This window comes from Callithrix jacchus, chromosome 13 (assembly GCF_049354715.1).
Source record: "Callithrix jacchus isolate 240 chromosome 13, calJac240_pri, whole genome shotgun sequence".
Classification (NCBI taxonomy): Eukaryota; Metazoa; Chordata; class Mammalia; order Primates; family Cebidae; genus Callithrix; species Callithrix jacchus.
Window position 1 is genome coordinate 119,280,114 of NC_133514.1, and position 25,876 is coordinate 119,305,989.

General features: G+C 42.6%; 1 protein-coding gene across 7 annotated transcripts in view; it reads left to right on the plus strand.

Annotated features, from left to right (window-relative positions):
- The window catches only part of ZNF236 (zinc finger protein 236), a 161,687-nt gene that overhangs the window by 32,131 nt on the left and 103,680 nt on the right, over positions 1 to 25,876 (plus strand). For all 7 annotated transcript variants that reach the window (XM_078348282.1, XM_078348280.1, XM_078348283.1 and 4 more), the window contains 4 exons: positions 1,572 to 1,714; positions 3,981 to 4,145; positions 22,360 to 22,538; positions 25,414 to 25,538. In XM_078348282.1, the coding sequence (XP_078204408.1) occupies positions 1,688 to 1,714; positions 3,981 to 4,145; positions 22,360 to 22,538; positions 25,414 to 25,538 (496 nt within the window). In that variant the 5' untranslated portion in view covers positions 1,572 to 1,687. The remainder of the gene's footprint in view (positions 1 to 1,571; positions 1,715 to 3,980; positions 4,146 to 22,359; positions 22,539 to 25,413; positions 25,539 to 25,876) is intronic.

The window sequence follows — 25,876 nt, forward strand, 5'->3', positions numbered from 1 at the left end:
CGAGGCGGGTGGATCACGAGATCAAGAGATCGAGACCATCCTGGTCAACATGGTGAAACCCCGTCTCTACTAAAGATACAAAAAATTAGCTGGGCATGGTGGAGCGTGCCTGTAGTCCCAGCTACTCGGGAGGCTGAGGCAGGAGAATTGCCTGAACCCAGGAGGCGGAGATTGCGGTGAGCCGAGATCGCGCCATTGCACTCCAGCCTGGGTGACAAGAGCGAAACTCCGTCTCAAAAAAAAAAAAGAAATGGAAACTGCAGACTGTCTTCTCAAAACAAAGATGTCAGGGTCTATAGAACATTTCAGTTGCTGGTGTTTACCACACAGACTCTTGAGACCGAGGGGCTTTCTTGAGTGACTTGGGTCTTCAGCTTATCCTTTACTCCCAAATTTCTGAAGTCTAATATTTTTGGATCAAATTTGATATAAATAGCTGTTTGCTACATATTTCTAGCCTTCACATAGCAAGGTATATTATGTATTTATGTACAAATTATAACACTTGAAGTATATTTACTTTAAAAAATTATAGAGATTTAGGACATCTTTATGGTATTTTTGACAAGTTTTGTGATTATTCCGTGATATATTATTTGTCATTTATAGTCTTATTTGAAGACACTTTTAAGTTAAAAGCACTTTACCTGGGTCAGTTTATGGAAACTCTTTGTGAAAATTGAGGATTGTCTGAGGCATTGCAATCCCTTGTCTTCCTGAACCTCATAAGCCATGTCTATATGAGAGAGCAAAGTTTTTTATTTTTAAGAGATAGGGTCTTGCTCTGTGGTCCAGGTGGGGGTGCAGTGGTATGATCAGAGGTCACTAGAACCTGAAACTCTTGGGTCCAAGAGATCCTTCCACCTCAGCCTCCCCAGTAGCTAGGACTACAGGTACGTGCTGCCATGCCTGGCTAATTTTTTAGTAGAGACGGGTTCTCACTGTGTTGCTCAGGCTGGTCTTGAACTCCACACCTCAAGCAATTCTCCTGCTTTCGCTTCCTAGAGTGCTGGGATAAAAGGCATGAGCCACTGCACCTGGCAGTTTTTCTTTTTGACTTATTCTTGCTTTGCAGCAGTTTTGAGAGACCTTGAGTCTGTGAATTAGCATTTAACGGCTTTAATATTTCTACCTGAGTTGTTTACTGAGTGATTTAAGAAACAATGTGGATTATTGATGAACTCTTAAAGTGATTTGGAGGTGAAATGCATCTGTGGTTTGTAGTGATTTGAAACACTATGAAGTAGGTTCACCTGGTTTAAGAAGCATCATTACGGCTTTTGCGTGTTTTGGTGTGTGTGGCTGTGAAGCCTCAGGAGTTTAAGATTCTGAAAAGCCCATCGATAAGTATTTAAAATTCTATTGTCCCGTATCTTAGTCATGCCGACGTTTCTCATTTCTAACTTTAAAACATGTCAGCTAAAAAAATCAGTATATCTTTAATTTCATCTAGAATCTCTCATAAATCTCTGACATAATTTGATTTTTAAACAGTAGCCAATAATTTGGTTTTATTTATGTAATGAGAATAACAATTGGTATTTATTGTCTATACTTATGCAATTTTATAGATGGAGTTTTAACATTGAATGCGGAGAACACTAATTATGCCTATCAAGTTCCAAACTTCCATAAATGTGAAATCTGTCTGCTATCTTTTCCAAAAGAATCCCAGTTTCAACGCCACATGAAGGATCACGAGCGAAATGACAAGGTATGTATTCTCAAAGGTGATGTCAGGAGTGTGAGCGTTGAAACTGGAGGTATTGTAAAAATCAACATGTATAATCAAAACTTTCTTATAGTTTGGGTTCCTAAGTAGGAGAACATTTTATATTATACAAATAAGTATTTTGGCCTTTTTAAAAGTTGTAGTTGTATTCCTAGCTATCATTTGATAAGGAGAGAGAGTGAGAGCTTGTCCTGGTGAATCTATATATTAAAGTTATTTATTAGTGGACAAATAATTATTTTAAAAATATTACTTTTTAAACGTAGTTTCAATTTCCTTTATGACTGAACACAGAAGTGGTGTGTTTTGAAGTATTTTTCTCCTGCGGAGCTTTTAAGTGATCTTGCATTTAAAAATGGTATTCTAGATGTTTTAGGTTGTATTTCAGGAGAGAGCAAATATTAAATACAATCTTAAATAGAAATTGGAACTCTTTCGTGTGACCTCTTGTGGGATATGTCAAGAAATTTAGCGTCTTAATGGAAAAACTTGCCTGATAGATGGAAAGTGGCAGTTAAAACTATAATTAAAAAAGTGATTGTTGACTTTTGTCTCGGTAGGAGCATGTAAGCTAGTGAGCCATTTGAGACCAGAAAAATATCAGGGACTTCCTTTAGAGAACAGAATGTGACCATCTTAGGCCTGATTTTCAGCACAAAATGCTGTTGTAGCTGCAATAATATAATATAAATGTAATATACTAGTATATACCAGTATTATTGTCTCAGGTTTGACAATCTGAAGATACTGAATTATTCCTCATTAGGGTTCAGTTATTTCAGAGAGAGATATCAGTGATTATCTTTTTGCAAGTGAATAGCAGAATACATTTTGAGAAAAATCTTAGACCTAGATAAGCAACTTTATTAAAATCTAGTGAAATTTTGTATGATTATTTTACTTGAAGTGGTTTTTTTTTTTTGAGTTGGAGTTTTGCTTTGTTGCCCCAGGCTGGAGTACAGTGGCGAGATCTCAGCTCACTGCAACTTCCTCCTCTTGGGTTCAAGCGATTCTCCTGCCTCATCCTCCTGAGTAGCTGGGATTACAGGTGTGTGCCACCACGTCCAGCTCATTTTTGTATTTTTAGTAGAGACGGGGTTTCGCCATGTTGGCCAAGCTGGCCTCAAACTCTTGAGCTTAGGGTGATCCGCCTGCCTTGGCCTCCCAAAACTGCTGAAATTACAGGTGTGAGCCATTGTTCCCAGTCTACTTGAAGTGATTTTGCTTATAATAGTGGAGTTGGCCAAAAATAGAAGGGAAAAATCCAACTTAAGGAGTTGAAGTTTTTCACAGAGACTACAATCCAATAAATTTATATGTAGCCTTTTTTTTTTTTTTTTTTTAAGATTCATCATAAACTGTATTATTTCAGTGAATAGAGGAGTTTGACAGGAAAATGTTTGGAAGCAAATATTGAGAATATATGATTCTTTCTCTGTGTGTTCATTTTATACCAGTATCCATACACATTTACAAACAGCAAATGTAGGCACGTGTACTGAAACATTCAGCACAAACCCATGTAATGCAAACACATGGAGAAAGAAACTTTTTTTTTTTTTTTTTTTGAGACAAAGTCTTGCTCTTTTGCCCAGGCTGGAGTGCAGTGGTGCGATCTCAGCTCATTGCAACCTTGGCCCCCCGAGTTCAAGCAATTCTCTTGCCTCAGCCTCCCAAGTAGCTGGGACTATTGGCACCTGCCACCAACCTGGCTAATTTTTGTATTTTTAGTAGAGATGGGGTTTTACCAGATTGGCCAGGCTGGTCTCAAACTCTTGAGCTCAAGTGATCTGCCCACCTCGGCCTCCCAGAGTGCTGGGATCACACACGTAAGTCATGGTGCCCGGGCACAAAAACATGTTTTTTTGTTTTGTTTTTTAATTTTTTGTTGCACAAGCCCAGAAAAAATGTTTTAATACCATGTTTTAAAGGTTAGCTTTGAAAGGTGTTTCACTGTCAAACACTTACACTCCCTGAAAGAAAACAGCTTATCTTCAGCATTTCTTATTGGACATATTTCCTATGTGTATGTATGTGTTTTCATCTGTCTAATCCTTTGAGCAATTCTATCAGGTGCTTTACTGTGTCTACTTGGGATTCATTGACTTAAGGGCCAGAGGAGACTTCAGAAGTTTCTGTAGATTGTCTGTACATTTGGGTAGTGGTTAATATTTTCATAACATTTATTGATCAAGCATCTGTGAAAAGACTGTGTTTCAGTGGCTTCTTCACTTTTCTCTCCAAATAGCCACATCGATGTGACCAGTGCCCCCAAACATTTAATGTTGAATTCAACCTGACACTTCATAAATGCACTCACAGCGGGGAAGATCCCACCTGCCCTGTGTGTAACAAGAAATTCTCCAGAGTGGCTAGTCTCAAAGCGCATATTATGCTACATGAAAAGGAAGAGGTAATCATCATCATTTTGCATATACTTTGTTAAGTGATTGTTAAAATACATCTGATCATGAGTCAGGAGGATTTTAGCTATAAACTAGTTTTAAAAGCCTTTCGTGTAGATTTCAAGGAGTGAATTGTCATTGGATTTGCCTTGACTCCAGTTGACTGATAAAACATTTTATTTTCTGGCCCTGTCAATGCCTCGGGGTAGAGACATTTTAGTGTGTAGTATATGTGAAGAATCAAAATATATCCACATTGGCTGGCAGAGGCTCCTCCTGTCCCCTTACCCCCTCTCTTAAACAAAAACTAACTTTTATAGGATTCTGCTGTGGCCAAAGGTAACTTTTCTTCTTCTGTGCATGGTAGAATCTCCTTGCTTGCTCCTGGGTTCTCTGACCTGTGAGAATCTGAGGGAAGAGAATAATTTCTTGATGGCCCAAAGCAGCTTACACACCAAAGTGACCACTTCTGGGAGGTCCACAGGTGCAATGTCTAGGGCATCTTTAAGGATGACAGGCCCCAGTGCTGGGGCGGGGGCTCAATCTAAAGCCAATGGCTGTTACTTCAAAAATATGCTCCTCCTAGGCTGAGCATGGAGGCTCATGCCTGTTATCCCAGCATTTTGGAAGCTGAGATAGGAAACTTGCTTGAGGCCAGGAATTTGAAACCAACCTGGGCAACATGGTGAGACTCTATCTCTACCAAAAAAAAAAAAAAAAACCTTTTCCAAACTCCCCCTTCCCATTATTACTGTAGAAAATTAGGAATATACAAAGAGTTAAAGGAGAAAGTCACTTCTAATTCTGACATAATTACTGATAACTATTTGGCATATTTTCTTCCTGGGACAGAAAAACAAACACAGTATTTAAATTACATATGCAAGGCAGTGGCTCAAGCCTGTAATCCCAGCACTTTGGGAGGCCGAGGCGGGTGGATCACGAGGTCAAGAGATCGAGACCATCCTGGTCAACATGGTGAAACCCCGTCTCTACTCAAAATACAAAAAATTAGCTGGGCATGGTGGCGCGTGCCTGTAATCCCAGCTACTCGGGAGGCTGAGGCAGGAGAATTGCCTGAACCCAGGAGGCGGAGGTTGCGGTGAGCCGAGATCGTGTCATTACACTCCAGCCTGGGTAACAAGAGTGAAACTCCATCTCAAAAAAAAAAAAAAATAAATAAATAAAATAAATTACATATGCAGATGATCCCTGATTTAGAGATGGTTTAGACTTTGGTTTTTGACTTTATGGTGGTGTGAAAGCAAGCAAATTTCTCAAAAACCTTACATCTCTTGTCATGCTAGGCAGAGGCAGCGAGCCACAGCTCCCTGTCAGCCACACCCTTTTGGCTTGTGATATTTTCAGTTCACCATGGGTTTATCAGGACATAATCCCATTGTTAAGTCAGGGTGTACCTGTATAAAATTTACATTCTGAAAGCTGACTTCACATTTTCTGTTTTTTTTTTTTGAGATGGAGTTTTGCTTTTGTTGCCCAGGCTAGAGTGCAGTGGCTTGAATCTCAGCTCAATGTAATCTCTGCTTCCTGGGTTCAAGTGATTCTCCTGCCTCAGCCTTCTGAGTAGCTGGAATTACAGGTGCCTGCCACCATGCCTGGCTAATTTTTGTATTTTTAGTAGAGATGGAGTTTTGCCATGTTAGCCAGGCTGGTCTTGAGCTCCTCACCTCAGGTGATCTACCTGCGGTGGCCTCCCAAAGTGCTGGGATCGCAGGCGTGAGCCACCACGCCTGGCCTGGCTTCACACTTTCTACATGAGTTTGGAACCTCTTTGTATCAGTGTCTTTAATTTTTATTTTAAAGTCATTTATTTTTATCTCTGAAAATCTTACAATGCAAGTAATGCATATTTATTTTGGAAAAAATTAGAAAACATTAAAAGCACCCATAGTGGAGTTTAATGAAGTTGAATACATAGAAACAGCAAAGTGGTGATTACCAGAGGCTGGGAGATTGGGGTATTGGGGAGATGTTGGCCAAAGGCCACAATATTTCAGTTAGGTGGGAGGGGAAAATTCAAGAGAGCTGTTGTACATCATGGGGACTGTGTTAATAAGAATATGTTGTATGTTTGAAAATTGCTGGCAGGGCATGGTGGCTCACATCTGTAATCCCAGCACTTTCGGAAGTTGAGGCGGGTGGATCACTTGAGGTTAGGAGTTCAAGACCAGCCTGCCCTACATGGCAAAACCCTATCTCTACTAAAAATATAAAAATTATCTGGGTGTGGTGGCATGCACATATAATCCCAGCTACTCAGGAGGCTGAGGCGGAAGTATCACTTGAACCCAGGAGGTGGAGGTTGCAGTGAGCTGAGATCATACTACTGCACTCCAGCCTGGGCAACACAGGAAGACTCTCTCTTAAAAAAAAAAAAAGAGAATTTCGGTGAGAGTAAATTGTAAATGTTCTCTCCATCAGAAACACATATATGAGATAATGCATGTAACATAGGTTGACTCAGCCATCCCTCAGTGTATCCTTGTAGCAGAACACCATGTTGTGCACCATACATATGTACAGTCTTACTCATCAATTCAAAACCAACTAGTTGAATTATAAGAAAGAAAACATACTATGTGGAGAGAATGCACTGGTGGTATTTCCACCTTTTTTTCTCTACATGCTTTTCTTAATAGTTTATGTTTAAAATAGTTTTTAAAATAGAAAAACAGAATTATGCCACTGTACAGACTACTTTTGTAACCTGCCTTCTTCCATAACATATTGTAAGTAAATCCTCCCTCTTTTCACTCACTGTCAAAGTTATCACTCATTGTCAACTATTACTATTTTAAGCTATTAAAATCTGCAGTATCTTGGGCAGGTGTGGTGGCTCGTGCTCGTAATCCCAGCACTTGGGGAGGCCGCGGTGCTTGAGCCCAGTAGTTTGAGACTAGCCTGGACAACAGGGACTGTCACTACAAAATAAAAGTCCTCAGCATCTGGATTTAGCATAATAAAATTTAATAATTTTCATCATCGCTTAACATATTGTTTATATTTTTAATATTATAAGTACTATATCTTTGTATATGAATATTTTTATGCATCCTTAATTATTTTCTTAGGATAGATTCCTACAGGTAGATTAGTTAAATTAATAAATAAGACTTTTTTTCACCCCAGTTCTTTATAGAATGCCATATGACAGTCTAGAAAGTCCATGCTAATTTAATAGCTTCTTTTGCAGAGTTCTGCAAAGTTCAAGAATGCCTGTCTCACTTATCGATAGGGCTATTAAAAAATGGCTGTAGTCATATTTTTATTTATTTTTCGGGGGAGAGGACTCATGCTCTGTCCCCCAGGTTGTAGTATAATGGCATGATCTCACCTCACTGCAGCCTCCACCTCCCAGGTTCAAGCGATTCTCCTACCGCAGCCTCCCAAGTACCTGGGATTACAGGTGCGTGCCACCATGTCCAGCTAATTTTTGTAGTTTTAGTAGAGATGGGGTTTCACCATGTTGGCTCAGGCCGGTCTTGGACTCCTGACCTCAAGTGATCCTCCCACGCAAGGCCCCCAGAATGCTGGGATTACAGGTGTGAGCCACTGTGCTTGGCCAGTTTTATTTCTTAAAAGCAAAAAAATGTATTAAATAATGGTATATTAATATATTTTGGAATAAGTCCTATGTGCACATCATAAGAAATAAAACAGTAGAGAAGGGTACAGAAGCCCACGTGTCGTTTGGGTTCCTACGTTCCAGTTTTGCTTCCCATAAACAACTTTCATTAGCAGTTTCTTCTGTAACCTTTGAGGGACATTTTGTGCCTGCACAAGTCTCCTCCATACCCCTATCAGTCAATCCACAGTATTCTGTGCCTTTTTATCAGTTAACTGTGTATCTTAACTGTAGTTCCTCATCTGTTCATCAGAGAGCTGTCTCTTTCTTTTTAACAGATGTATATGGTATTACATTGTACATCGTAATTAGCAAGTCACTGTTGTTAGGCATATAGGTTGTTTTGCAGGCTTTTTCAGACAAAGCTACGGTGATCAAATATTTTTGTCCAGGCTTGAGTTCTCAAGATGGGCAGTGTGGTATCCCAGAGGACACTGTGGTTGTCACTCTTGTGGGGCTGGGTGTGGGGTGCCTCCGTTATCTCGTGAGTAGAGGATTCTGCCAAACGCCCTGCAGTGCCCAGCACAGCCTCCACCGCTGTGAGGGACCTGGCCCAGAACATCAGGAGTGTGAGGTTGAGGAAACCCTAGGTTAATAGGAATGTGAGCTATATTCATGGAAATGGAGCAGTTAGGTCAAGGGATATGTGAATTCAAAATTTTGATATTGTCAAAGTATTTTCCAAAGAGATTTTATCAGTTTATCCTCCAGCCAATAAATGGTGTGTAAAAATGCCCATTTCTTCATACCATTTTCTTCCTCTTTTAAACAATTATTACTTAAAAAAAAAAAAAATAGAAATCAGGTCTTACCACGTTGCCCAGGCTGCTCCTGGTCTCAAGTAATAGTTGGATTACATACATGAGCCACTGGGCCCAACCCATACCATTTTCTTTCTTTTCTTTATTGTTTTGGGACAGAGTTTTGCTCTGTTGCCCAAGCTGGAGTGCAGTGGCACGATCTCGGCTCACTGCAACCTCCTCCTCACGGGTTCAAGTGATTGTCCTGCCTCAGCCTCCTGAGTAGCTGGGATGGCAGGTGCGTGCCACCATGCCTGGCTAATTTTTGTATTTTTAGTAGAGACAGGCTTTCGCCATGTTGACCAGGCAGGTGATCCATCTGCCTCAGCCTCCCAAAGTACTGGGATTACAGATGTGAGCCACCATGCCTGGCTGGCCATACCATTTTCAATACTCTGTGTTGTAAAAGTTGTCTCCTCCAATTTGGTAATTTTAAGATGGTATGTCTTTGTTTTAATTGATATTTCTTTAATTATGAGTGAAGTTTAGCATCTTTCCATGTTCATTTGCCATGAATAATATTTTTATTTCAATTAAACAGTTGTTTTTGGAAGGTAGATATGTGAGTATTATTGGTCTTACTCTTGCAGACTTGTGTAAAGTATTTACATTCCTGGAAAGAGGTTTTTTCTACCTTGTGTGACAGAATTCTTTCTTGGTTTCTGGTTTCATTATTTTCTCTTCCTGGCAGGAATTTTTAAATTGTCATGGACTCAGACTTTCAATCTGTTCGTTTATGGATTCTGGTTCTTGTGGCTTGATTAGAAATGCTTCCCAATTCTAAAATTATTTTCTAAAATATCCCACATGTCTGGAACATTCCACACAGATTTTCCTGGTACAGATTTACATGCATGTGGAGCAGAATGCGCATGGAGGAGAGGCATCCACACTGATGCTACAGTATAACCCATTCTCGCAGGACCTCCCTGCCTCCCTCTAGTTCCTATGTGGTCTCCTCTTGCAGGACCTCCCGGCCTCCCCCTAATTCCTATGTGGTCTATTCCTTTCGAAGGGCCTCCCTGCCTCCCTAGTTCCTATGTGGGCTCCTTCTCTGGTAGGGCCTGATGCCTGGGAGCACCAGCATCGTCACTCACTCGCTTACCCTGGATGCGTCTGAAGGAGCACCACCTGCTCAGCCGGGATGCTAATGGTCTTCCCATCCAACAGCCCTCAGGATGTCCACATTTCTTATCCCAGCTCCTCCACCGTGCTTCAGAAGGCAGGCATAAGTGAATGTGGTCTTCCTCCTCTGCTATGGTTTTGTGGGAGTCCTTTGAAGTAAGCAGGGGTACCTACTTCAGTTTGCTGCCACATAGGACCTCTCCCTTCCCATGCTTATGACTCCAGGCCCTCAGTTAACCACCCTCCATCAGGTTCCATTATCTGACCAAAAGATGTAGTCCAAAGCAGAGCAAGGTGGAGGCTCAGGGATTAGGTTTTGAATATTTGGATATTAACCAGCTGTCAAAAGTCAAAGTGACACAGGCAGGTACACTTGGAGGAGAGCCGTCTCCTGCACCCTCACTGCCCGCTCGCCTCGGCCTTTCCCGGCTGCCTTCCTGCTTTTCTAGTGTATCTCTTCTGTGTCTCTCTGTGTAACGAGAAGCAAATGTTTGTATGTTCTTATCTTTTCCTGGCTTGTTACATATGAAATTTAGAATTTTATATAGTTAAATATAGGCTAGTATTTCTATTTTTATTGTACTAAATATTTAAATTCAGGGGAGAACTGAATGTGTTTATAATGTAGAATCTTTATGAACTTGGAATGTCAACACATCAGTGATGCTTGGTTAATATGGATTCAGTACACTTCTTAAATTGATTCTGAAGTATTTGAAGATTTTAATGATACTGTGTAGGGAGGTTTTTTGGCATGTGTGGTGTGTTACTTGTCTGTAGGAAAGCCATACATTTTTTTTTTTTGCAGCCAACCAATATTTCATTTAAACCTGTGAAATGCTATGCAATTACTGAGGAGTGATTTACTTCCAATTATGTAGTCACTTTTAGAGTAGGTGTGATGTGGTACTGATAAGAATGTGTGTTTTGTGTATTTGGGGTGGAGAGTTCTATAAATGTTTATTAAGTTTACTTGTTCTGGATCTGAGTTCAAGTCCTGGATATCCTTGTTAATTTTCTGTCTCGTTGATCTGTCTAATATTGACAATGTGATGTTAAAGTCTCTTTATAAGTCATTAAGAACTTGTCTTATGTATCTGGGTGTTCCTGTATTGGGTGCGTGTATATTTAAGATCATTAGCTCTTGTTGCATTGATCCTTTTACCATTATGTAATGTCCTTTTTTGCCTCTTTTGATCTTTGTTGCTTTAAAGTCTGTTTTATCAGAGGTGAGAATTGCAACTCCTGCTTTTTATTTATTTATTTATTTTTGCTCTCCATTTGGTTGGCGAATCTCCCTCCATCCCTTTGTTTTGAGTCTGTGTGTATCTTTGCATGCGAGATGGGTCTGGATGCAGCTTACTGATGGGTTTTGACTTTTTATCCAATTTGCCTGTCTGTGTCTTTTGATTGGGGGATTTAGTCGATTTAAATTTAGGATTAATAATAATATATGTGAGTTTAATACTGCCATTTGATGCTAGCTGGCTGTTTTGCCCATTAGTTGATGTAAATTCTTCATTATGTTGTTGCTGTTTACCTTTTGGTATATTTTTGGAAAGGCTGATACTGGTTGTTCCTTTCTATGTGTAGTGCTTCTTTCAGAAGCTCTTATAAAGCAGGCCTGGTGGTGATGAAATCTCTGAGTACTTGCTTGTTCACAAAAGATTTTCTTTTTCCTTCGCTTATGAAGCTTAGTTTGGCTGGATATGAAATTCTGGGTTGAAAGTTCTTTTCTTTTTGAGATGAGTTTTGCTCTTGTTACCCAAGCTGGAGTGCAATAGCATGATCTCGGCTCACTGCAACCTCCGCCTCCTGGGTTCAGGCAATTCTACTGCCTCAGCCTCCTGAGTACCTGGGATTACAGGGACGTACCACCATGCCCAGCTAATTTTTTGCATTTTTAGTAGAGATGGGGTTTCACCATGTTGACCAGGATGGTCTCGATGAAAGTTCTTTTCTTTAAGGATGTTGAATATTGGCCCCCACTCTCTTCTGGCTTGTAGGGTTTCTGCTGAGAGATCTGCTGTGAGTCTGATAGGCTTCCCTTTGTAGGTAACCTGACCCTTCTCTCTGGCTGCCCTTAGCATTTTCTCCTTCATTTCAACCCTGGCAAATCTGATGATTATGCACCTTGGGGTTGCTCTTCTTGAGGAATATCTTTGTGGTGTTCTCTGTATTGCCTGGGGTTGAGTATTGTCCTGCCTTGCTAGGTTGGGAAAGTTTTCCTGAATAATATCCTGAAGAATATTTTCCAGCTTGGATTCATTCTCTCTGTCACGTTCAGGTACACCTATCAAACGTAGATGAGGTCTTTTCACATAGTCCCATATTTCTTAGAGACTTTGCTCATTCCTTTTTATCCTTTTTTCTCTAATCTTGTCTTCTCGTTTTATTTCATTGAGTTGGTCTTCGACCTCTGATATCCTTTCTTCTGCTTGATCAATTTGACTGTTAAAACTTGTGTATACTTTGCAAAGTTCTTGTGTTGTGTTTTTCAGCTTCATCAATTCATTTATATTCCTCTCTAAATTGTCTATTCTCATTAGCATTTAGTCAAACCTTTTTTCAAGGTTCTTAGTTTCTTTGCATTGGGTTAGAACATGTTCTTTTAGCTCACAGAAGTTTCTTATTACCCACCTTCTGAAGCCTGATTCTGACAATTCATCACACTCATTCTCCATGAGGCCTTGTTCCCTTGCTGATGAGGAACTGCGATCCCCTAAAGGAGGAGAGGCATTCTGATTTCGGATGTTCTCAGCCTGTTTGCGTTGGTTTCTTCCCATCTTTGTGGATTTATCTATCTGTCGTCTTTGTAATTGCTGACTTTCATATTGCATCTCTGAGTGGACGTCCAGCTTGTTGGTGGTGATGTTATTTGTTTCTGTTTTCCTTCGGCGGACGCCCCTCCCCCACAGAGCTGGACCTTCCCGCGTTCAGCTGTGCTTGCTGTGAAACTCTCAACCATCAGCATTTCCAATTGCTGTTTTTTTGTGGGGTAAGGGACCAGCTGAGCCCGATCACCTGGCTCCCCGCCTCGGAACCCCCTTTTTTTCTTTTCCTAATTGAACGGTCGATTCTCTCCCAGGTGCCCCAATTGCCCACCAAAAAGGCGCCGGGATCTGTGCAATTTCCCGTGTAGCGACTGTGCCAGCTGAAACAGCGGCGCTGAGATTTGTGGTGCTTTTCTGCCCGGGAGTCTCCCGGTCTGGCTCCTGGCTTCAATCCCCCTCTCAATTAGCTGAATGGGTGACTCTGCCTTCTCGGAGCTCCAAATGCCAACTAAAAGGGCACCCAGTCCCGCATACTCTGCACTGAGAACTGCCGCGCCGGGACGCCAGCCAAACAGCTACGCCGGCCAAGAGAGTCGCGCTGGCGACCGTGGGGCTCCTCCGCTGGGAATCTCCTGGTCCATAGGCAGCAAAAATTGGTCTGGAAGTCTGGCATCCACTCGCTCACTGTGCCTTCACTGGGAGCTGCAACCCTGAGCTGCTGCTAGGTGGCCATCTTGGACCTCTCTCTGGGAGGTCTCGGAAAGCCGTGCAATTTTGTGTGTTCGTTTTGCCTGCCATATTCCCTGATTCTCTGTGCAGCCTCATCTGCACATGATCATTGGGTAGTAAGTTTTTGGTTCTGTGTTGTTTTCAACTAGCATATGCACAGTTTGTAAAAGAATCACCCTTAGAATCATTTATTTGTTTTCATAGTATGTAGTGATGTCATATTATCACCTAACTTTTTATTTTGAAAAATTCCAATCCTAAGTGAAGGGTTGAAATAGTAATACAATAGATATTTGTATAACCCTTTCCTGGACCCACCAATTGATAAATTTGCCAGATCTCACCTCCCCACTTCTCCCTTTTTTGAACAGTTTTCAAAGCCACAGATTTCATGTTATTTTACCACTAAATACTTCAGGATGTAGCCCCTAAAAACAAAGATGCTTTTCTTCATTTCACCAAATAGTGATCACACTGAAACAATTTAACATTGCTGTAATACTTCATTTTCAGAGGTCCCTGTTTAGAGGGGAAAAGAGTGACATTTTACAAGAGCGTAGGGGAGAAGTTAGTTTTGAACAGTAGAGATACTTCTCTTTTGACCCTAGAAGAAGAAGGAGAGGGCTCAGGTGGAGGAAGGGGGAGAGATTGCAGGTGGAGGCAGGTTAGGTGGAGGAGAAAGCAGGGAAGGGCTCAGGTGGAGGCGGGTGGAGGAAGGGGGAAGAATTGAGAGGCGTGCAGGTGCAGGTGGAGGAGGAAGGGGGCGAGGGCTCAGGTGGAGGTAGAAGTGGAGCAGCGCCTGGCATGCCTCACAGGTGTTCCCAGACTTCCTCAGGCTGTGCTTTCTTAGTGTCTCATGAAGTTTTTTTATAGACCTTCAGGCAAACCCAAGGGTTCTGTATATTGACCAGTTAGATCTGTATGATCTAGGAATTCTTTCTGTCTTAATAAGCGAATAGCCAGCTGAAAGACCTACCCAGGTGTGCTGGGTACTGCACACCCTCTATATCCTTGCGTTTCCCATTCAAAGTCATTTGCACATTGATTGTTGGGTTTTCTGTTCCACATGATTCTTCTTTGATTTTTAACCACAGCAACCGTGGAAACTTCAAAGACATGATGTTACTGACAATGCAGTACCTCCATCTAGTTTTTGGGCTTTATGGAACAAGCGTGGAGCACCGCCGTGTCCCTTGAATATGTGACCTATTCCTGGGCATCCTCATCAACTTGTCATGGTGCACTGCGGTGCCTCAGTTCATGGGCTGGGCTGAGGCCTTAGAGCCCAGCTTCTGTGGGAAATGAAAACAATACTCTGTCTTCACCAAAAACGTGGAGTGTCCTGAGGCAGAAAACATGGGGTGTCCTTAGGCAACTGAAGATGGGCATGGGAAACCTATTTTGAGAAATGGGAGCAGAGCCTGAGTGGGTGGGGCACATCTGTGGGCGGCCCTGGAGCCCAGAGGGCATCTGGGTGTGGACTCTGGCTGGGCGGGTGTGTGGTCTCCTTTCCTCCACTCAGAAGCTCTGAGGAGTGGAGATGGTTTGCCTGGAGGTGGGGCCTTCTGAAGCGTGTGCTGTGGAATAACAAAGGCGTCAGGGCCACAGGAATGTTGGCAGAAGAGCTGCAATGATAAGCTGTGGGGTCTGGGCAGGGAGGTGAAACTTGGGGGCTATGTGAATCCTCTGTTAGGATGGCACAGGTGGGTGAAGGTGGTTGAAGATGTCTGCACATGCCACATGCTCTGGGTGGTTCAACCCCAGGACAACACGAAGGGTGAAGATGACCTGTAAGGCCACACCCATCTACGGGTGTCGCCAGAGCAGTGAGCTTTACCGTTTTCCATTCCGAAGTTCCTTCAGATGTGCCTTTTAATAATTCACTGTGATTTCTCCATAACTGGAAAGAGAAACAACTGTTTTTTGTCATTTGCACATGCTCTTAAGTATTTATACCTTATTTTGAAAACCTTCCCTTCGTCCTATTTTCTCTTACGCAGACGGGCCAGCTGCTTCTCCAGATCGCTCCCTACAGTGGAGCTCACACTCTTGGCTGTTTGCCTGGGTCCCTGCCTCTGCTGTTGTGTGTTGGTGTTGCCGTGGCCTCGTAAGCAGCAGCACATCATCTGACCATTGTGCGGCCTGCTTCCATCTGAGCCCTGCATTCTGTTTGTAAAACTCCAGCTCCCTTCATCTCTCGCTCTTTTGGTTGTAAGAACTTACACATTCCTGCCGGGCATGGTGGCTCACGCCTGTAACCTCAGCACTTCGGAGGCCGAGGCGGGTGGATCACCTGAGGTCAGGAGTTCACGACCCAGCCAACATGGTGAAACCCTGTCTTTTAAAAAAAAAAGAACTTACATGTTCCTTAGTTTCAGACTCCTTTTTAAATTTTTTTGAGAAGTGCTTTGAGAAATACGTGTTTTCTGAAATTGCTCGACTTTACGTTTCTGATCCTACTAACCCCTGCTTCTGGTTCCCCCTTCAGCATACAGCAGGCTGTCTTTAATCAGTAAGTGATAACAGGAGAAAAAAGTGGGGAAGAGTCATGGAAGAGGCTTTGCTGAACTCTGGTGAGGGAGCTGGGAGGACACTTGACTTCTTCCTTGGCACTGTGTGTGCTGCCAGAGGCAGGGTCCTGGAAGCTGGGATGTCATATTCAGCAACCTCATGCCAAGCTCCAGATTGATATCGGCAGAGGGGAAAAGGGCCTCACTGGCTTGTTCCCTCATACCATGTTGGCAATATGTTGGCTCTCTTTTTTCCAGTGGTTGTGTTAGTGCTTAGGTTGGAGTTTGTGACTGTGCCCCACCTGGCAGCCTGGCATATGTGGAGCAGAGCTGGTAGGGCAGCCCTGCCCTCAGGCTTGTCCAGCATCTTCCTTTGCTGTCTCTGTGAGTTCTTTGCTTCTGTTGCATGGCTTACGGTGAGAACGGGAGGAGGAAGGTGCACTGCCTCTCTTGAGAGGCGTGATCTGGAAGATGCATTTTGGTCCTGCTCACATCCAGTTGTATAGAACGTAGTCATCACACCAGTGATCTAGTGGTTGGGGTAGCTTGGAAATAGTGTTTAGCTGCTGAGCTGTAAGCTCAGCCAAGAAGCCTATTATGTGTAACAAAGGAAGACTCAATATTGGCACACAGTTCTAAATCCTTTCCCTGTATGTCGCAATCATACATTCTTGGCTGCTAGGCATTTTATGTTTTATTTCTCAGTTAATTGATTTAATATGGCATATTAATAGTCACTGGAAGGATAATGTCTGACCTTCAGTTGCACTTAAAAGTAATCTCTAAGGTTCCAGCCATAATGGGAGCACCTTCCTTCTCCTGGGGTCCCCCATATCACTAATTGTCACTGAAGATAACCAATCAACAGGTACAGAAGGACTCTGAAAGGCATCAGAGGGTGGCGGACAGCTGGAGGGACTTGAGGAATAATGTGTCCGTCAGCTCCCTGGGTTTCTTTTTTTTATCTCAGACCTGGTCAGGGTGTTGAAGAAGCCTGCATCCTTCTGCCAACAAGTGTAGAGGAAAAACACTCCAAGAAAAGCTGGTTTCCCTTCGCCAGTACTGGGAAAAGTTTGGTCCAACAGAACAGAACACATTTTTATGATATTTACTGAATTCCAGTGAAATACCAACTGAAAAACTGCTCAGCAGAGCTGAGTGTAGCATTGAACTTCCCTCATTCTGTCTCCATCCCTTGGGAGCTGGCAGCACTTCAATTCCCTGAGTGCTTGGGGCCAAGCAGGGGGCAAACCTTGCATCCAGGAGGGGCATTCTCCCAGCAGCGGGAGGAAATGCCCAGAATTCCCCTCCCAGTGTGTTGGCAGAACCTGTCTGGAAGCCCATCTTTCATCTTCCCTTAGCAGAAGCCAGTAGTGCTCTGATTCTCCTGCCAGAGTGTGTCAGTGGCTCCAACAGGGAGCTGGGCCTCCCTCCCCATCAGTTATGAGCCGGGACCGTGCAAGACGGACAGGTCTGCGCTGTGCTTTCCGCCCCCTGAGGTCAGTGGGGCTCTGCAAAGTGGTCTCCACTGCCTCTGGTCATTACACTACATCTGAACATGGCGACTGCTGGCTAAAGGAGAGCCCAGGAACTGGTCCCACAGCTTAACACCCACCGTGTCCAGGACACACACACAAGCCAGCAGAGGCCCTGCTGGAGGAAGGAAAGAGCAATACCACCATGCAGAGGCCCGGACATTGGAATTAGCTGATGAGTACTTCAAAACAGCTGTCAAGAAAATGCTGTGTGAGTTTTGAAACAAACGAAAAAATAGAAGAAAGAAATAGAAGATAGAAGAAAGAACCAAAGGGAAATTACCGAACTGAAAAATCCAGTGATTGAACTCAAGAACTCAGTGGAAGGGCTCAGTGACGGACCAGAGAGGACAGAGGAGAACCTGAAGACAGATCAGCAGGAGTGACTTAGGCTGAGCAACAGAGAAAAAGTAGACAAAAAAAATTAGTAATGCCTCAAGGAACTTTGGGACAATAACAGAAAATTCTACATTTGCATCCTGTTCATCACAGAAGGATAGGAGAAAGAGTGTGGGGCTGGAAATATATTTGAAGAAATAATGGATGAAAATGACCCAGACTTGGTAAAAGCCATAACTTACAGATTTCAGAATTCCAAAAGAAATACGCACTAAGACATATCATAATCAAACATTTGAAAACTAAACCTGAGCTCAAGCGATCCTCCCACCTCTGCCTCCACAGTCCTGGGATTACATATGTGAGCCACTGTGCCTGGCTACAAAACAAAGCAATGTACTCAAAAATACTACTAATAAAATGAATTCTAAGAAATTTCAAAAAGTAATAAAGGAAGGCAAGAAGAGAAGCAGAGGAAAGGAGGCTGGGTGCTGTGGCTCATGCCTGCAATCCCAGCACTTTGGGAGGCCAAGGTGGGCGGATCACCTCGGGTCGGGGGTTTGAGACCAGCCTGGCCAACATGGTGAAACCCTGTATCTACTAAAAATACAAAAATTAGCCAGGTGTACTGGCAGAGGCTGTCCAGAGGCTGAGGCAGGAGAATTGCTTGCACCTGCAAGGCGGAGGGTGCAGCAAGCTGAGACCACACCATTGTACTTTAGCGTGGGCAACAAGAGTGAAACTCCATCTCAAGAAAAAAAATTCCTCATATGATTTAACAATACATTGTCTCCAAAAAACTTACTGCAAACATAAAATGGCCCTGCATGGTTCCTGGCAGATAGAGAATTCAACTAGTGACAGCTGTTGATCATTGCTTTTTAAACTCTTCACCACTTAGAGGACATTAGAGAGCCTTCTGAGAAATCCAAGATTTTGAGATTCTTAGAAAGATAGCCTTTCTTCTGAGAAAGGCTAATACAACCAGTGTTAGCCTTTCTAAAAATATACCAAAAAGTAAAGAGCATCAACATAAAGAAGAATTTACATCAACGAATGGATAAAATAGCCAGTTAACATCAAATGGCAGTAAGCCTAAATTTAAGTTGACTAAATCCCCCAATCAAAAGATACAGCCAAAACCTAACAGTATGCTACATCCAGACCCATTTCACACCCAAAGATACACAAAGACTTAAAACAAAGGGTTGGAGAAAGATCTACCAACCAAATGGAGAGCAAAAATAAATAAATAAATAAAAAGCAGGAGTTGCGATTCTTGCATCTGATAAAATAGATTTCAAAGCAACAAAGATATAGTGGTAAAAGGATCAATGCAACAATAAGAGCTAACGATCCTGACACCCAGATACATAAGACTCATAAAGAGATTTAGACTCAACGAGACAGAAAATTAATAAGGATATCCAGGACTTGAACTCAGATCCGGAACAAGTAAACTCAATAAATATTTATAGAGCTCTCCATTTTAAATACACAAAATATATATTTTCCACCTTAAATACACAAAATATTGATCGGCCATTATTAATACCCATTTTTAGAATAAACCTACATTCCCGTTCTCTCTCCCTCTTTTTCTTCCTCTCCTTCACTCCTTTTTTTTTCTTTCTTTCAAAAAAAAAAAAAGAAAAAAGAAATCCAGGAGTTCAAGACCAGCCTGAGGAAAAAAAAAAAAAAAAAAGCCTTCTGAAGCAAGCTGCTTAGTTTGGTAGAAAGTGCAAGTACATTGAGGTCTCGGGAGCGGCTGTGGCTCCTTCAGTGAGGCTGAAGACGAGGTGAAATGAACGTCAGTGAAGCACCCAGCAATTTGTTGGATGTAGACAGTATTGGGGGCACCAGTGCAGGGTCCTCTGAAACCTCGGAAATAGGACTAAAATTGCTTTCAAAGGGTTAAACTCTGAAATCATCAACACTGGATTGGAGTGGTAAAAAGTTACGCTTAAAATGGGTGGATTTTTTATATGTAAAGTATGCCTCGGGAAAATTGGTTTAAGACATAGCCTGTAAACATGTCTTCTTACATGTGCTTAGAAACTATAATGAACTTTCTAGTTTAAGGTGTTCCGTTTTTAAGTTTTTACTTTCAGAAAACTGAAATCTAATTTTTAGTTATTGCTCTATTGAGACTGATAGTCTGAAATTCATACTGGTCACTGCTCTGTCCAAATAAATCTCAAACCCAGAAGAGTAAACCAGAAAAACTGTAGTTTTTAAATCACTTAGGAATTTTTCTTCACAGTCACCTAATTATTGAGGTTCACATTAGTTCTTGAGTAAATCACTTCCATTGAAGGGTGTTACAGAATGTTTGGAGAAACAATATGTGCACACCCACAAACAAGCTCACGGAAGACATTGTTCACATTTACTGATCATCTCAGCAGCATGTGCAAATGAGTAGTGATGGACCAGGTTCCATAAGTGTTGAGAGAAGAGCAGCATTTTGTGTGTGGGGTGGGTGCTAGGTTTATTGTGTGTGTCCAGCAGTGCCTGAGGTCAGCCGAGGCACCTGGCATTAGGAAAAGAAGCATGGCTCCTGAGGTCAGACTGGAGAGAGGATGATGATGTGGTGGGGATTATGGAGGGATTCTGAGAAAGGGAAAATTCCAACACATGGAGTCCTGGTGAACACATGCTGCCATCCTAAGGTGGGGAGTGGATAGGAGAGCAGCCTGAAGGCAGTCAGTACCTAAAGCTGGCCTCCTAGAGATGATCATATCTTCAGCAAGGTGGAGACAGGTTAAAGTGCCATGCATTTTTCTTGCTTCTCTCCCACCCTGGCAGCCTCTGCTTCTAGGTGAGAGACGTAAGTGGAAGGTCTGTTGTCCTAGTGCCTGTGACTATGCATGAGATGCTGTTTTCCTTGTGGAAGGTTTCCACAAGTATTAGGGCAGGCAAGGCCAGGGAGGAGCGTCTGGGCTCTTTATGGCTTGCAGGAGAGAAAGCAGAGAGATAGCGATGGAGCCTTCTGTAAGGAGGCAGGTCTTGGCTGTGGCCTGGGAGGTGCTGGGTCCTGCTCGCACCATCTGAGCATGTTGTGCATAAACTGGGTTGTCACTCAGACAGATCCAACAGATGCCTGAGCAATATCCATGTAGATATCCCTGAAATACATGAATCAAATCATTTGGTAAAAGAGTAAGTGAAAAAAGATTAGGTGTGAGCCAGGGCAGAAACAGTATGGAGAGGAGTGGGGGTTTTGCGAGGGGTTTCGTGATGTAATTTTGAGACAGGAGGGTAGTGGGGAATCAGTGTTGGTGAAAGCAGCGCACTTTCTTTTGCTATACGCATTCAGGACTGCAGAGGTTTTTTTTTAAGAGATGCGTCAAATTATGATTTTTTTTGTGGGGGCGGGGGGAGTTTCCGAGAACAAATTTTTTCAGCAAGTCACTAAAATCTAGTAGTATGTTATTTCCTTAAATTATTACACAGTGATACTAGTTTAAAGTTATTTAAATGATTTTTGGATTTCTCAAAATATTTCACTTTTCCTTGTCTTTTTCTGCAGTGTAGCTAGAGGTAGTTTCAATAAACAACCTGATTTAATGAGGTTTACGTACATTTATTTACAAACTAGTATGTGCAGATTAGAAGACAGTCTGATAGAAAAAAGTCAGTGTATCTCATTATTTGGAAATAGTTTATGCTCATTGGCAGGTTATACGTTTTTTCATGTTTGGGCAGTTCATTTAAGTAAATACTGTGATTGTGTTATGGGACTCCAAGGGAGTGAATTAACTGAAGTTTGTGCTAAGTCAGCCATGGCTACCAATGAAGTAATTACTGAGGACTCACTCTAGGCCACACACAGTCAGCGTCTCACACTTGTCATTTTATCTAACCTTCTAACAGCTCTGGGAGGGCAGGTGTTGCTGTTATTCGTGTTTCATAGGCTTAGGGTGGGCAGCACACCCAAACTGGCAGGTTAGCTAGTGAATGGCAGCCTTAAGGTGAACCTAGACCCAGCTGTAGAACATGTAGACCAGAATCGTCTAAGTGAAACATGAGTACTTTTAAATTTTCTAGAAGCCACATTTTTGAAAGAAAACCCCAAACAGGTGAAATAATTTTTAATGTATTTATTAAAATATGTCCAAGATATTATGAACTCAGATATGAAAGAGTACTGAGCTATTTTACATTCCTGTGTTTTGCTCTGAGTCTTTGGACTCCTGTGTGTGTGTGTGTTCTGCAGTGACCCCGTGCCTCGGCTCAGAGAGTCGCTGGTTCATGAGGGCAGTAGGCCAGGCCACAGCCTGCGCTCTGCTCTGCTTGTAAAGCAGATGAGAGAATGATGCCATGTAGCTGTTAAAAACTTAAATCCATCATTTTGTTTCAAGGTTGCCTCTTAAACCATAACCGTACTTTAAATTCTTTCCTGACTCTCTGTAGTGTTGCGGTCATTCTGCTTCTCTAAAGTGCTCACAGCACAGGCGGACCCAGTGCCAGTTACCCAACACCAGTTCCAACAGAACTCACTTTGCTCCAAAATGGTGTTGATCTCTGACCCTTTTCCCAGCATTTCCATCTTTTTCTTCTAATAAAGAAATGGTTTTTGTATATTCAAATATATTTTTGAGAGGTAAAAGCGATGCTTGTTTTAGAGGAGAGTATTAATTAGATCAAAACCAAGATTGGAGAGAACAAGTAGTTCTCACGTAATTTGTGCATTACCAGTTCTTTGAAGAAGGCGTGGTTTTGAAAGGTTTGCTCTGCTCACTGGTGGGTTTTCTGTTCCAGAATCTTATCTGTTCTGAGTGCGGGGATGAGTTCACTCTGCAGAGTCAGCTGGCCGTGCACATGGAGGAGCACCGCCAGGAGCTGGCTGGAACCCGGCAGCATGCCTGCAAGGCCTGCAAGAAAGAGTTTGAGACTTCCTCGGAGCTGAAGGAACACATGAAGACGCATTACAAAATTAGGTATGAGTCATTACTTGGGCTTGGTAAAAAATCCGTCTCATATGTTAGAAGTCGGCTCACTTTGCTATGACCCATTAGAAATTTGTGCTGCAAGAACACAGCAAAGTGGAGCCACACAGATAATGTGGTGTCAGAATGTCTTTCAGAGCATGCACAGTTCATCCCTACACATTAATGACTCGTGTCAGGCTATGTGGGTACAAGGGTTACCTGGTATTATAACGTTAAAAGCTGTAGAACAGGGTCCTGGCAGTACATTTTTATGGGTAGGTAACAAAATACGTAAACTAGGCTCACAAGGGTTTAATTAGTACCCCTTTTAACGTGTTAGTTTGTAGTACCCAACTGTTTATGCGCCTGACACTGCTCTTAGCGTGTCTATCAACAGAGCCTCATTTCATCACGACAGACAACGCTGCTAGACCAGGGTACTTTTATGTTCCCATTTTACAGACGAGAAAAACCAAGATTAGAGGGACCACGTAGTTTCATGAGATTTTGTAGCTTGTAAGTCAAGAGTTTGAAATTTAAACCCTAATAGTTTGATTTTAGAGCTCATACTCTTAACATCTGACTGTATTTGAATACATTTATTCCTAGTCAAACTTAACATGTTTAAAAATTTTTATATTTTACCTAATTCTTGATAATATATTTTTACTGATTTTTTTTTTCTTAATAAAGCAAAATTAAATATTCTTCCTGGCCCTTGTGCTCAAGTTGGCTAATGGTGATAATCACTTTTCACACTAATTTAGAAAATTTCTTTAACAAACTCTAAAAGACAGTATCAGGCTGGGCGCAGTGGCTCACACCTGTAATCCCAGCACCTTGGGCGGCTGAGGCAGGCAGATCACCTGAGGTCAGGAGTTCAGGACCAGCCTAGCAAACATGGTAAAACCCTGCCCCTATTAAAAATGCAAAAATTAGCTGGGTAGGGTGGCTAGGTTTTAGCTGGGTATGGTGGGTAATACACGCCTGTATTAATAATTAGCCCGGTGGGGTGGCTCATACATGCCTATAGCCCCAGCTACTCTGGAGCTTAGGCAGGAGAATTGCTTGAACTCAGGAGGTGGAGGTTGCAGTGAGTTGAGATTCAACCACTGTGCTCCAGCCTGGGCGACAGAGTGAAACTCCGTCTCCAAAAAAAAATAAATAAATAAAAATAAAAGGCAGTACCGATTACCATTTTAGCTACTATATTATTAGTTGAGCTTGCCAGCCTTCTAAGCTGCAATGTTTAGGAAATATCTGTACTTCTTAACAAGAAGAAGTCCCACACCAGTTGATCAATCTGGTTTATAAAATGCCTGAAGACTCTAATGTATGTTTGTCCTCTTAGACATTGCATTTGAGAAATGTGGCTTGGACATCTCTGTATGATCAGCCGCCTCCTGTCTTTTCCTTTCATTTTGCCTCTTGTTCACTAATGTGGTATGCACCTAATGCTTTATGATTTAAATTATTTTTTTTTCTTTTTTCCCCAGCGAATTGGATGTTAATTTCAGTGATTTTTAACCCCCGCAATGTAATGCATGGTCTCTAGACACTCCAGATTTTTATTCTGATGAGACTTTTGCACAGGCATTTCTGATGTTTCCTTGAAGCTTTGAGAGAGATGATTGAAGATGTTTTGGTGCTTACGGCACTCAGACAGTCTTGGTTTCTAGGTCTTTCCAGACTGAGGGGCAAACCAGACAGACAAAGCCTCGCCTTCACGGAACTGCCCTTTAGTGGGGAAGATAGGCAGTGAGTAAGTGAGTGAGTTGGTCAGTACCACAGTTTCAGGTAGTGGCAAGTGCTGAGAAAGAACGCCACTTGGATGGAATTGTGCAATGTGAGGCTGAGGGAGGCTGGGGAGGGGCTGTTCTGTGTGGGCCTTTCTGAGTGGGGCTTTTGGAAGGAGACTTGGGTGAGGAGCAGGGAGCTCTGCAGCCTTAGGTGACGTGCCTTTCAGGCTGAGGAGTGTGTTGGTGGAAGCAGTGAGCCTCCGGGGTTGGAAAAGCAGGAAGGTGGTGGGGTGAGGAGCCCCTACCCCAGTGGGACTGGGGTTGTGCATTTCCCACCAGTGGGATGGGAGCCCTTCGAGGGTTTTTCGCAAGAGAAGAGCATGACCAGACGGGTGGCACTGGGCTGGGTGTGTGAGCAGGAGTGGAAAGCAGGGAGACCTTTTGGAGGCTATGGAAGCAGTGCACTGGAGGCCAGTCCTGTTTGGAGGCCATGATGGCGGCTGGAGGGTGGAGTCCTGACCACATTTGGAGGTGTTTCAGAGTAAGAGCAGCAGCTTTTGGAGATGGACTGGAAAAATCCAGCGGGCCTCCTGAGACTTAAACTTGTGCAACTGGGAGCTTTCATGTCTTGACATGGAAAGGGGCGGGTTGGGAATCAGTGAAGAGTTCTGTTTGGGACGCCACCCATGAGGCAATGCCAAGTGAGCTGGCGGTCCAGGCAGAGTTGCTGGAGGTAGGAGTTTGGCCATCACTGGTGTGTGGATGGTACTAAAGCAGGAGCCTGAGGAGATGGCGTGAGTCAGGTGGCAGTGTGGAAATGATACCCGTAGCATCTTGGTGTCTGACCATCCAGGTAAAGCTTTGTCTAGAAGAGACGTTTTGCTCCCCCACCCCAATTTCACTTTTTGACCTGGAAAAAAACCAAGTATTTTTTTAATCAAAAATAGAGAAAAAGGAAGTTTGTGATTTTTAAAACTAACACATATACACACAGACACACACATGCATATATATGATCGATTTATCATTAAAACAGGTTCTGATGACTAGTCAGCCAAATTTTATGGTAGGATTTTCATTTTGCAATTATGGTACAGGTACAAGAGAGACAACTTGACTGTATTTTGCCCCCCTTTTTGCACTAGGGTATCAAGTACAAGGTCTTATAACCGGAACATCGACAGAAGTGGGTTCACGTATTCATGTCCGCACTGTGGGAAGACATTTCAAAAGCCAAGCCAGTTAACGCGACACATTAGGATACACACAGGTATGGAAACACTGACTTCTGGTGACTGGCTGTGCCGCTTGAAGGGAACAACAGGTGCCTTAGTGCTAGCTCCACTTGGAATCTGATCCTGGCTCTCCCATAATTTGCGGGGTAATCTTGCTGAAGTTATTTACTTTTTGTGTGATTTTATTTCCTCACTTGAAAAATGTGGCTCTTTTATCTGTATATAGTTATCCTAAATTATAAATTTAAAAATATATGTAGTGCTCATTGAAAAGTGATTGATTGATACGTGGTAGGCTGGTAATAATTGGGAGTCGATATGTTACTGCTATTGTTATTGGTATGGTATTGATTCCCTCATTTACTGTTGCTTT